At 47.5% G+C, this 12,151-nt stretch overlaps 1 protein-coding gene across 4 annotated transcripts in view; it reads right to left on the bottom strand.

Moving 5' to 3' along the window:
- The window catches only part of St8sia5 (ST8 alpha-N-acetyl-neuraminide alpha-2,8-sialyltransferase 5), a 74,941-nt gene that overhangs the window by 23,527 nt on the left and 39,263 nt on the right, over positions 1 to 12,151 (bottom strand). For 2 of the 4 annotated variants that reach the window (XM_020169191.2, XM_020169192.2), the window contains 2 exons: positions 8,805 to 8,897; positions 57 to 143 (listed from right to left, as the gene is read on the bottom strand). In XM_020169191.2, the coding sequence (XP_020024780.1) occupies positions 57 to 143; positions 8,805 to 8,897 (180 nt within the window). The remainder of the gene's footprint in view (positions 1 to 56; positions 144 to 8,804; positions 8,898 to 12,151) is intronic. The other 2 variants (XM_074069880.1, XM_020169193.2) reach the window with 1 other exon arrangement.

Genomic DNA, 12,151 nt, shown 5'->3' with positions numbered 1-12,151 from the left:
AGAGGTGACAGTGGACCCCACACTGGGAGGAGGGAGGGCAGACAAGTGACAGGTACTTGAACTGGTTGGCTTCCGAGATGTTCATCGCCCACTTGCACATCTGGAGGCTCTGCCACCTGTCGAACAGCTCCGACTGCTTCACCCTGTGGGAGCGGATGACAGAGCAAATGAGAGGGTCACCTGGACACAAACACTTCCTCCCTGAAACCCCAGATGCCAGATCTGGGGCTGAGGCTTTGCATCAACTCTGTTAGGTTCTGCATTCTTTGTGCTGTAGTGATAATTCCTGAAGACAGCAAACAAATCTGTGTGCTGCCGTTCATATGCAAATTGAGCACTCCATAGCCTTCCCTGGGGACTACCTTCTTTCTAGCAAGCCTCTGTCCCCTGGCCGTAACCATCTCCAGGGCCAGGCATCACACAACAAGAGGCTGACCTTAAGCCTCAGCCTGCCCGGTCTAAACTCACCTACCCTACTCACCCTGGCCCTGCCCTTCCCACCCCACCCCCCGCCCTCCCCGTGAAAACCATAAGCAAGGTCATGCCCATGTTTGCCCTTCACTCCTGTCTCCTGACCAACCCTGATGCTTCCCCATGGGGCCCTGAATGGTGTGGCTTGCCTCCTGTTTCTAGGGATCTGTGAGTATATAACTTGTTTACTGCCAAATGTGGTAGTTCACACCTGTAATCCCAGCACCTGGGAGTTCAAGGTAAGTCTGGGCTACATAGCTAGACCTTGTCTCAAACAAATCATCCTTCCTCACATGGCCAAGGCTGGCACAGTTCTCTCAGGAATATCTGTGTATGGAAGGATGAGACCATCTCCATAGCAGAACGCCTGTCACCCCCACCCCCACCCCCGCACACGCTCTCTGACTCTGCACAGCACACACAAAGCTCCTGACCCTGGGACGCCCTTCCTGAGGGCAGATCACAGAAGAGAAACTTGAGTGTCCCTTTTCCTCTGAATGCCACCTGTCAGGCTTTATGCTGGTTGGCTCTAAGCATGTCAGCTTGGGGACATTCCCAAGCACTCTTAGGAAAGGGAACATCCAAATCACGGAGGATTCTCCCTTTGATTGAAGCCCATGACAAAGATTCATTTTTATATTATAGATTGACATGTATATATTTGTAATTGTATCTTCTTATATCCAGTGCTGAATCTCCAGCTTCCAGAATTGTGTCTAGCAAAATATAGACATTTAATAAATGTTGTTGAATGAATGAATGAATGAACCAAATCAAAAATACAAATTGCAGAACTGGGCATAGTTGTACACTCCCATAATCCCAGCACTTGGAAGGCTGAGGTAGGAGGATCATGAGTTCAAGGTCAGCCTGAACTACAAAGTAGACTTTGTCTCAAAACAGCAAAAGCAAAAAAAGGTGGGGGATTAAAGATGTAGCTCAGTGGTAGAGCACACAGTTAGCCTGCACAAGGCTGAACTGCTGTAATAGCAGTGCTGAGGCACACAGAAAGTGCCTGGACAATATTTGCTGAGTATATCAACAGACTAATGAATGGCTAAATGAATCTGGGTTCAAATCAAGTCTCCATTAATTGAACACCTCTATATGGCTGAACTGGAAATTCAGTAGTGATGAAAACAACTTCCTGCTCACACGGAGTTTTCAGAAGAGTGGGGAAGGCAGATGGGGAACAAACATAGAATGCCTTGTCTGGAAGTGGCCAGGACTATGAAGAAAAGTGAGGTAGGAGAAGGGGATAGGGAGGTGACTGCCTCCAGTGAGTTGATCAGGAAAGGCTTTCCTGAGGCAGAAACCTGTCACAGAAGACCTGAAATAACACAGGCATGAGCCATGAAAATACCTGGGGACAGTGTATCCCAGGCAGAGAAGAGTCAGTGCAAAGGCCCTGGGGCAGAAGCCTGCTTGGCAGTTAAAGAATTAGAAGGAGCCCCTCCTCTTGTCCTGAGGTAAAGCAAGCCTTCCTCCTGGCTTTTCTAACGTCCTCTCAGAGGCTTACAGGACATCAGAGGAGAAGCACCATTACATAGTCACACCCTGGCCTCCCCACTGCTCTTTCCCGCACCTTCCTACCATCCACACGCCCCTAGGACAGCATCCTACACTGCCTAAACACTCTCAGACCCAGCCCTGCCAATGCGCCAGGTCAGGGTCCTGCATCAACAGCATCTGAGCCCTATATTCTCTGTGCCTCCGGTGCCCTTGTCACACCCTGGACCGAGGTCAAGGCCTGGACACCCAGCCTTGAATCCTGGCTCCATCCCCAACTTGCAATGTGACCTGGGCAAGTCATTTAATCTCTCTGAGACTCAGAGATATCATAGTCTTGGCCCTGCCAATCTCAAAGTTGTCGGAGAGATCGAATGGAATCATCCGGATAAAAATATTTCATAGATTGCTTTACAAATGCAGTGATTATTTTTACTTAAAGCTGCAGAGTTGAGGGCTGGCAGAGTAACTCAAGCAGTAAGAGTTCCTGCTTAGCAAGCATGAGGATCTGAGTTCAAACCCCCAGTAACGCAAAAAAAGGGGAGGGCACCTTCTCTTGGGAACCTACTCCAACTCTGAAGGCTCTACTTTCCCACTTTACACTTTTTTGTCTCATTAAACTCTCCCACATTACACTTTAAAAAAAAAAAAAGATGCAGAGTTGACCCCAGCTCTTCTCACCTTTCTCCCAAGGCATCACCAATACTCCACAAGAAGAATAAAAATGGCATAAACCTATTAGATGAATAGGAGGACAGGAGGGCATCTCAGTAGAAGTGGTGGTGGCGAGGGTGGGGCACAAGGATAGGATGAGACTGCCCAGAGGAAAAGTTCAAAAGCAGGGGGGGGGGGAGGGGGCATGGCCGTGAAAATGAGAATCACTTTCGAGCCTGTAAGAACCATCAAGTTCATTCTACCACCTGCACCAGTCAAATATCATGTCCAGCAAGGGAGAGGAGAGATAAATCAGATTGTCCATTCTTCTCGAAAAACTGATATTCCCAGTTGAAAGACCTGAGCATTCTAGCAGCAAAAAAGGTGAGCAGCAGCCTAACAACGTCAGACACAGAGCACACACCAGCTTTTAATTGTATTCAGTTTAAACTTGAATAGGCAAGCCAGGATCACCTGGTCCCCCTAAAAGGAGACAGGCCAAGATAACCAACAGAAAAAATGACCACAGGAAAACTAAGAAGAACAAAAGTCTGAAAAACTATTTTTAGTGTCCCCAGAGATTTTCAGGTCAACACTACATCCTTAGAAATAAGAATTGGTTGCTCTGAGAACACAGAAAAGGCTCTGGGGCAAGAGTTCACTAGAAGAGCTGGAAGGTGACGTTGAGGAATTTGGCCAAAATGCAGAAGCAAAGGGCAAAGAGTGAGAAACTAAATGATTCATGATCTGAGTGCTGCAGGAACGATGCAGAAGATGCAAGGCATGACTGCTAGGTGCTCTAGGAAAAGGAACAGAGAGCAATAAAGAGGAGGAAATACCATATCAAGAGATTTGAGACAGGCTGGCAGAGTGGCTCAAGCAGCAGAGCACCTGCTTAGCAAGTACAAGGCCCTGAGTTCAATCCCGAGTACTGCAAAAAAAAGGAAGGAAGCAAGGAGAGAAGAGTGGAAAGGAAGGAGAGAATGGAGGGAGAAAGGAGAGAAGGGAGGAAGGAAGGAAGGAAGGAGAGAAGGGAGGGAGGAAGGAGAGAAGGGAGGGAGGAAGGAGAGAAGGGAGGGAGGAAGGAGAGAAGGGAGGGAGGAAGGAGAGAAGGGAGGGAGAAAGGAGAGAAAGGAGGAAGGAAGGGAGGAAGGAGAGAAGGGAGGAAGGAAGGGAGGAGAGAGAGAAGGAAGAGAGATTCGAGAGAAAGTTCAAGAGTTTGGACATGAGCTCCAAATTAAGAGGTCCCACTGGGCACTGAGGCACACCAGTGGGACATTTCAGAAGCACTCTGATCAGAAAAAAAGCAAAAAACAAGCAAACAAAACCAGATCATCTCGAAAGGAACAAATACCCTCATGCTTCCCATGTAGCCCTGATGCTGGAAGATGGTGCAGAAGTTATGTTCACCTAAAATAACACCTACCAAACCAGTCATTAGCCACCAACCCAACAGACCAATCAATCATCAAGAATAGGAAAAAATTAAATCATTTGGACACAGAACGACTCCTTGCTTCCTGGGACTTTACTTGAGGACAGGTAGAAGTAAAAAAGAAGCAAACAAGAAAGAATCTGCTGCTGAGTCCTAAGCAAAGGGGCATTCAACCTGAAACAGTAGAGAAGGGACATTCCTGGACAGTTTCAACTTCCATAGAAGCCTCTCGTCCAAGTTGGCACAAGAGGATGAAGGAAGGTCCTGAAGCAATGCCCTGAAGGTTGGGGAGACAGTGAGAAAAAATAGGGCACAATAGAGATGAAGGGGATACAAGACGGCTAAAAGCGCCAGGGGGCATAGGGGGGCGGTCAAGAAAGGAGATGGAACCAGTGTGCCTCCCTGGCCTTTGGTGAGCAAAAATTGTCCCAATAATGGAAAACATTCTCTACTGGTCCTCAAATTTTAAAGTCAGTCCTAAAGAAAGTCCTGAAAAGGTTCATTGTGGTTAAAAATAAAATGTAAATATTACTAGCCTTGATGTTTAAGATGTGAACTCATGGATGACTGATCACAGGCTGGAAGAGGAACTGAAAAGCAGGAATAAATTTAACGCCTTATCTTACAAGGTGTAGCAGCTAGAGACACTGTCTATAGTTTGTAGAAGGAGAAATATGTGACTTAGGTAATCTATCTATAGAGGAACTAAACTAGCAACACATCTTGTATTAGACTGTGTTCTATTGCTATAACAAAATACTCAAGGTTGAGTACTGATAAAGAAAAGAGGTTTATTTAGCTCACAGATTTGTTTTATATATTTATTTATTTATTAGCAAATATTAGTTGTACAGGGGGTTTCATTGTGACATTGACATATGTGCTTACAATGCATCTTAATTAGTTTCACCCCCTCCATAGCTCACAGTTTTGAAGGCTGAAAGTTCAAGATCAGGTGGTCCCACCGGTTCAGCCTCTGATGAGGGTTCCCTTAACTACACCACAACATGGCAGAGAATCAGAAAGAGAAATGGCCACATCAGAAGAGATCACGTAACAAGACAGGAAGCCAGAGAGACTCAGGAGTCAGGCTTAGTCTTGTGTAATAACCTACTCTCGAAGGAATTAACTCACTCCACAAGACTGGCTTCAATCTCTTCCAACGAGAATGTCTCCAGTGACCTAAGGGCCTTCCACTAGACTTCCCCTTAAAGGTCCCACTGACTCAACATGGATACTGGGGCCAAGCCTCCAGCACATGATCCCTCAGCAGGGCAAACCACATGAAAATCATAGCACCCTTCAACTGGGGAAACGTAGGGAGGAGGGTGGACCTGGTGTAAGGGAACCAAATCCTCACCTACGTGGGGAAAGTGGTGAGCCGAGACACAGCAGCATGTGCATATTACTAAGAGGGATGGAGGTAATTACCCGAAGAAATAACCAGGAAGCAAAAGGAGTTGAGCTAGCACGAGCAGACATGGAGCAGGGGACTGGCTTTTTATTATTACAAGCTTTTGTGATATACTTGATTTTGCATGTGCAAGAGGTGGTGATCACATGAGATGACAATGACCTTCTCATTGCCCTTCTTTGTGCCACCCCCCCCTTTTCTTTTATGGCTTCCTTTGTTTGCAACCAAGTCTGACCCATTTCCTCTGCTCACTCATTCATTGCACAAGTGCATCCTGACTTGTGCAGGGCCAGACTCAGAGATACCTGAGCCCTCAAGGAGCCCTGGCCTGGCAGAGGTCACAGATATGTGAACACTGTCCCAGAACTCAGCTTCCAAGGCACAAAGAGCCTCCCAGCCCAGACAGTAGGTGTCTGCCCAGCAGCCGTGGCTCCCAGATTCTCTCCTGGTCTCATTGCTGGGCTTGGCATAACCAAGTTCCCAGCCCCAGAAAAGTAGAGAAGGGGCTCTGGGGGAGCCCAGCCATGAAGTTCTCAGGCACCACCCCCATCAGGGTGTGAGCATAAGCAGTAACTAAAGATTTTTATTTAAAAATAGAGGCCCTAGAATGTCTAAAATCACAAATAAATAATTTTAACAAGAATCGCAACAATGCATTGTCAGAACAAATCATCACAGAATAATTCCTCATAAATCTGACATTGTCAGGGAGCGAGGCATTTGCCATGTGGGAATTTTCTGGCTGACTGATTTTAACCATTGATTTGAGCAATTTTGGATCAAAATGATTCTCAGATGAATCACACGCCTCCCTGTTTCCTCAGACAGAGCACCAGCTGACATTCTGTGCGCCTAAAGGGACATGAGCACATCCATCCAGCGACCTCCATCCACAGACAGAGATCTGACCTTTTCTCAGGGCCAGTCACATCATGAGTCCAGGTCATGACTCTGAGCTGGAGCACAGGGAAGCTGGCAGGTCCCTAGATGATATCAGGTCCACTCAGACCAGAAGCTGTCCTCTGGGGCTCTCTGATTTCATCCCTGGAAGACCCACAGGCCCTTGGCTTAGGGGCTCAGAAAAGGAGGCAGTGGGTTGGCTGTGCCTCAGCATTCCTCAGGCATACATCCTGGTGCCCCATAAGTACCTGGCCTTGCCTCTCAGGGCTTGAGAGAAGGCAGATACCATGTAAGAGGCAGGCCATGAAGGCCCAGATACGCCTGAGGTTATCAGCTGGGATGGCTGTATGTTGAAGTTCTAATCCCCAGGATCTCAAAGTGTGGTTGCATTTAAAAAAAAAAAAAAAACCTTTGAACAGGTAATTAAGGTAAAATGAAGCCATTGGGGTAAACAATAATTCAATATGACTGGTGTCCTTACAAAAGGAAGAGATTGGACACAAGGCACAGACCAAGGGGTAGCCATGTGAGGGCCCAGCAAGAACGTAGCCATCACAAGCCAAGGAGAGAGGCCCCAGAACAAATCCACCTGGCAGACACCCTGCTCTCAGCTTCCATTCTCCAGAACTGTGAGGAAATAAGTGTGTACTGGGACTTTATCACAGTGGCCCTAGAAAACCAAAGCAGGGACCAACACCAACATATAGAAAATCCATCACCTAAGAAAGCCTAGATCCTATAATAGGTTTTTCTGACACATTTATTAAGATGTCCCATGATTCCTTTGGATGTGTTTTGCCTCTTTTCCAGGAATAATAAACCTAGCTTGTTCAACTAAAACAGAAAAAAAGGAAAGAAAGAAAATCCATGGAGAGAGGGATGGGAAGTCGCCAAGAAGGATGACTAGTTTATGGGGTTTCTTAACTCTTCCTATTAAGACCTTGAAGTAACCATAAATAAACTGTATGTTTTCTAGTTTTAAAAATTCTTTGAAAATGCTCTCAGGAGAGTATGCTGGATTTCTAGTCAAGCATGTAGGACCTGAAATATTTGACTTCTGAGAAAAGACAGAGGCTCTCTGCTTACAAGCTTCTGAATTTGGCTCCCAACTGAGGTTGGCGTGGGCTTTGTCACTAAATCCTAACCCCTCAGCAGTGTTTAAAACACTAAACAGATAACACTCCTGTGCCCTGCCCTGGGTTCCCACAGTCCTCAGAAAAAGACAAAATCCAGACTCGGGTCTGCGCTGAGGTCCCTCTTGTGGCAGAGCTTCCGCTCACGCTGGCCTTCAAGCTGCTCTAGTCCTTCAGAGCCCGGACACAGCGGGCTCCCTCCTGGCCCAGGGCCTTGGACAAACTGTTCCATCTGGGATCCTCCTGGCCTAGTTAATGTTTGTTACTCTGTAGACCGGAGCGCCACTGTCCCTTCCTCTGGGAATCTTGTCTAGCAAGCCCCTCCTCACCCAGCCTAGGTCAAGTTCCCAATCACCCTGTCTTCTTAGGTTGCTCATATCTCTCTCCTCCAATGGGCTGTAAGCTCCCTGAGGGCTGAGGCCAGTGTGTGTGGTCTGTAGTCTGCATGTGGCTGGGTGGGCTGTACGGGAGGTGGGCTGCCTCATGTGTTCATCTCTAGAGGGGGTTTCACAGACCACTGGGGGCTCATACCAATGTGGTTAATCCCAGCTGGACTTTTGGCCTCACTCTTGCTGCTTTCCAGCAGCAGCTAAGCCTATAGAGTCTGCTGTAGTGTGAATCTTAAATGTCCCCCATGAGTTGAAGGGCTATTCCCCACAGTGGTGCTATTAGAATATTGTGGAACCTTTAAGAGATGAGGCCTAGTGGGAGGTCTCCAGGTCATTGGGAGCCTGACCTTGAAGGGGTTAGAGGAACCTGGTCTCTTCCTCTTGCTCATTTCACATCCTGGCCTTGAAGTGAGAGGTTTTGCTCCTTCCCACACTCCCCGCTGTGACAGGCTGCCTCACCACAAGTCTAATCCAACAGACACTGGGTTGAAAACTCCCAAAACCGTGAGCCAAAATAAGCCTTTTCTCTTTAGGAGTTGATTATCTCAGGTGTTTAAAACTTTGAAAGACTATAGCAAGAGGGCAACGCTTAACACTGTGGTGCAAAGTACTGAATTTCAGGTCAGGCTCTCCGGTGCCCTCTTTAATTTCTACATGAGGGGAGCTGAGCAATGATAATCAAGGAGGTCAGTAACTGAGCTGGGGACTTTAACACCCAAGTCATCAGAGGTGACCTTGCAAACCTGGCCTTTTGTCATAACATAGCCTCCAGGGCTTTCTGATGCCGGGGCCAGAGGAAGGAGACCTACTTTCCCTCCATGAGACAGAGCTCCATTGTTTCCTGGGCCCACTCCACCTCCACATGCACCTGCGCCCCTGCGCAGTCGGGCCACACTCACATAGACAGCACCTTCACCTCCAGGATCTCGTGTCTCAGCTCCAGGCATCGGGTGGAGTTATAGTCAAAAGGCCCCTCGTAAAATTCAAAGTACCTGAGAATCAACAGGGACAGCGGTTACATAGAGAAGCCAGCCAGGTTTTCAGGAGCCTGCCAAAAGTCCTGTTGGGCCAAGAAGTCTGTCTCAGTCCAACAAATGATGTAAACTAGCTCCACCCCAGCAGAGGCCCTGACGGGATCGTCCTGCTGCCCCATCTGTAAGCATTTACAGAGCCCACTTCAGCAAAGAGCAAAAGGTTTGGTTCCAAGTGTGTGGCTATGAAGGAGGGGACAGGACAGGGACGCTCTGTGCCCTGAAGTCAGAACTGGAGCTCTGAGGCATGCAGGCAGCAGCCCTAGGAGGAGGCAATGAGCCCACAGCTGACCCACCCTGTCCTGCCTTTTCTCCTTCCTCCCCTACTGGGGAAGATGTCCTAAAACACAGCCACGTGCAGAGCTGAGACTCCCACTGCATTTTCTATTTACAAAGCATTTCTGTTCCCATCAGTTCTCTTGGTGCTTGTGATGTCCTCAGACTAAGGTTTCTTTCTCCCCATTTGGCAGCTGAGAAAACTGAGTCTAAACAGACAGAGCCCAGGTCACACTGTCAGCGCAGGGCAGGACTGGGGCTTGGTCTAGGTTCAACTGCAGAGAAGCCCAAGCCCTTTCCATTACCAGCTGGCTCCAGCCACCCACAGTCATCACAGGTCCATCTGCCAGTGTTATTCAGAGTAACCACACCAACATCACCCAACATTTACTGAGCCCTTATACAGGCCACAGGCATTGACTTTTAATCGTTCTGACTAGCCTGTGAAGGGAGTGATCACCACAAGCATCCTGTGCAGGTCCTGGGAGTTAACTGACTTGTCCAGAGTCACACATCTGGCATGTGGCAGAGCTGGGATGTGGATCTGTATTGACTCAAGGCTGCTCTTGCCTTCGCTTGCCTTCAAGGACAGCAGGTGTCTCCCACAGCCACGGATGAAGAGCCACCTCCCGAGGTACAGGCCAGGTGGCCCCGTCCTCACAGCCTCTCTCTTCACAGCCTCTCTCTTTCTCAAGGTGTTTGGCATGTAGTGGGAGGGTTGGACCCCAAGGCAGCCTCAACCAGAAATCAGGAGGCCAGCAGGGCTCTCCGCTCTAAACGTGGGGTCAGTGGCCTCACGACATGTAGTCCTCAAGAAGCAGAATGAGAGAGGTGCCCAGGGTTAATACAGAGCCAGGCCCAAGGACTGGAAATGCAGCATCCCCAGAGCACGGCCCAACACATGGCAGCAGTCACTACTACACTTGTACCCCTAATCACCAAGCCGACGTGCACAAACACATGTGCACATGCTTCAGAAATCTCGAAACACCGGCTCTTGGTGGTAGAGCGCTTGCCTAGCACGCACAGGCCCTGGGTTCCATCCCCAGCACTGAGAGAGAGTGAGAGAGACAGACAGACAGAGACAGAGAGTCAGAGAGAAAGAGAGAGACAGAGAGAGAGAGAGAGGGAGAAAGGCAGAGAACCAGAGAAATCCTAAGACATTTTACCCAATACATTAAAAGTTGTTTTTAAAATAATCTTCAAGAATATAATTTCATAAAGTTTTACTTTAAAACTTTTAAAGTTATATTTTAAATTTTTATTCTTAATAATTTTATTATAATCTAATTGTTAATTTTAAGTAATATAATATCAGAATAATTTTTAAAGATATTTTTTAAATTTTAAAATGTTTTATATAGCAAAGTGGCTCCTATTTACAAGATAAATTGGTTCCTTGTTCTTTCGTCATAAAAGGATTCAGGCTGAGTTCATAAGAACTAGGAATTAAGGATCCCCAAAGTGTCAAACGTCTCTTCTTCCTACTTTCCTTACGTCTTGTCAGGACTACTCTGTCTTTCTCTCCTGGCAAGCTCATATTGGTCCTTCAGTACCCAGCTCAAGTACCCACACTTCTGGGAAGCATTCTCTGACACCTACCCCTAGACCTCCCCTGTCTCCTTCCCTCCCCTCTTCCTTTCCTTCTCTCTTTTTTGCAAGTACTGGGATTTGAAATCAGGACTTCACGCTTTCTAGACAGGTGCACTACTGCTTGAGCCACACCTCCAAGCCCTTTTTGCTCTGGTCATTTTGGAGATAGGACCTCACTTTTTGCCCAGGCCAGCCTGGACTATGATTCTCCTATTTTATGCTTCCCGCAGTAACTAGGATGACAGGCACTTGCCACTATGCCCAGCTCTTTTTCCCATTGAGATGGAGTCTCACAAACTTTTTTTGCCTGGCTTGGCCTGGAACTCCAATCCTCCTCACCATGTCAACCTCTCAAGTAGCTTGGGATGACAGGTGGACACCACTGCACCCAGCTATTGGTTGAGATGGGGTATTTCAAACTTTTTGCCTGGGTCAGCCTCCAATCTCTATCCTCCCGATCTCTGCCTCCCAAATAGCTAAGGTGAACCACCATGTCCGGCCTACATTTCTCTTAATAGAGCAAATAACACTGTGTTCTAAGTCTGGTTATATGTCTGTGGTCCCTTCAAACTGTGAGCATCTCGAGCACAGGGACTATGTCACTGTTACCCCTCTACCTTCTGCACTACAGAAGCTGCAAAGATGGTGTGGTATGTGAGTGACAGAGTTGTGACACTAGTGAGCATTTCTGGGAAAGCAGTAGCACACAGGAAGTACAAGAAATGATTACTCCCACTGCTCCCTTTTTCCTGTAACTAAAAAGACTGGAAAGCTAAAGACTACATTTCCCAGGCTACTTTGCAGCTAGGTCTCTTGGTACAATTTAGTTTCAACCAATCAGAAGCGTTCACATGAAACCTATTCTGAGCTGTTATCTGAGAAAGATGGCAAGGCACAAGGCATGGTTTTGCTGGTGCAGAATGCAGCAGAGTTGGCGTGGCTCTTGGAAACTGCAGAAGTGACAGTACCTTAATGATTTCATCGGGCAGTGGCTCTCATAATGGCCCCACTTCTTCAGTCTTCCCAAAGATTCTGAGCTAACTGTGCCCTTAATAAATCCCTTTCTCTTTCAACTAGCTGACGTGGATTCTGTCATCTACAACTAAGAACAAGAGGTCAGCCTGGGGTGACCACAAAACTCCATGACCTTGGCTCTAACTCACATAGCTTTCCAGTCACACAGTGGTAAGTGAGGTCTACTGTTTTCTCACAGACAGCAACCAGAGCCAGGAGCCACTAAGCCTTTGGAATCCACTGGGTTGGGTGAAGTCACGATCCCAGGCTGTTGCTAAGAAAAGCTCCAGATGCAAATGATGCCAGAGATAATTAGAAGATCAAAGTCCTCG

This window comes from Castor canadensis, chromosome 4 (genome assembly GCF_047511655.1).
Source record: "Castor canadensis chromosome 4, mCasCan1.hap1v2, whole genome shotgun sequence".
Lineage (NCBI taxonomy): Eukaryota > Metazoa > Chordata > Mammalia > Rodentia > Castoridae > Castor > Castor canadensis.
The sequence above is the reverse complement of the archived record's forward strand: the minus strand, read 5'-3'. Positions and strand labels throughout refer to the sequence as shown.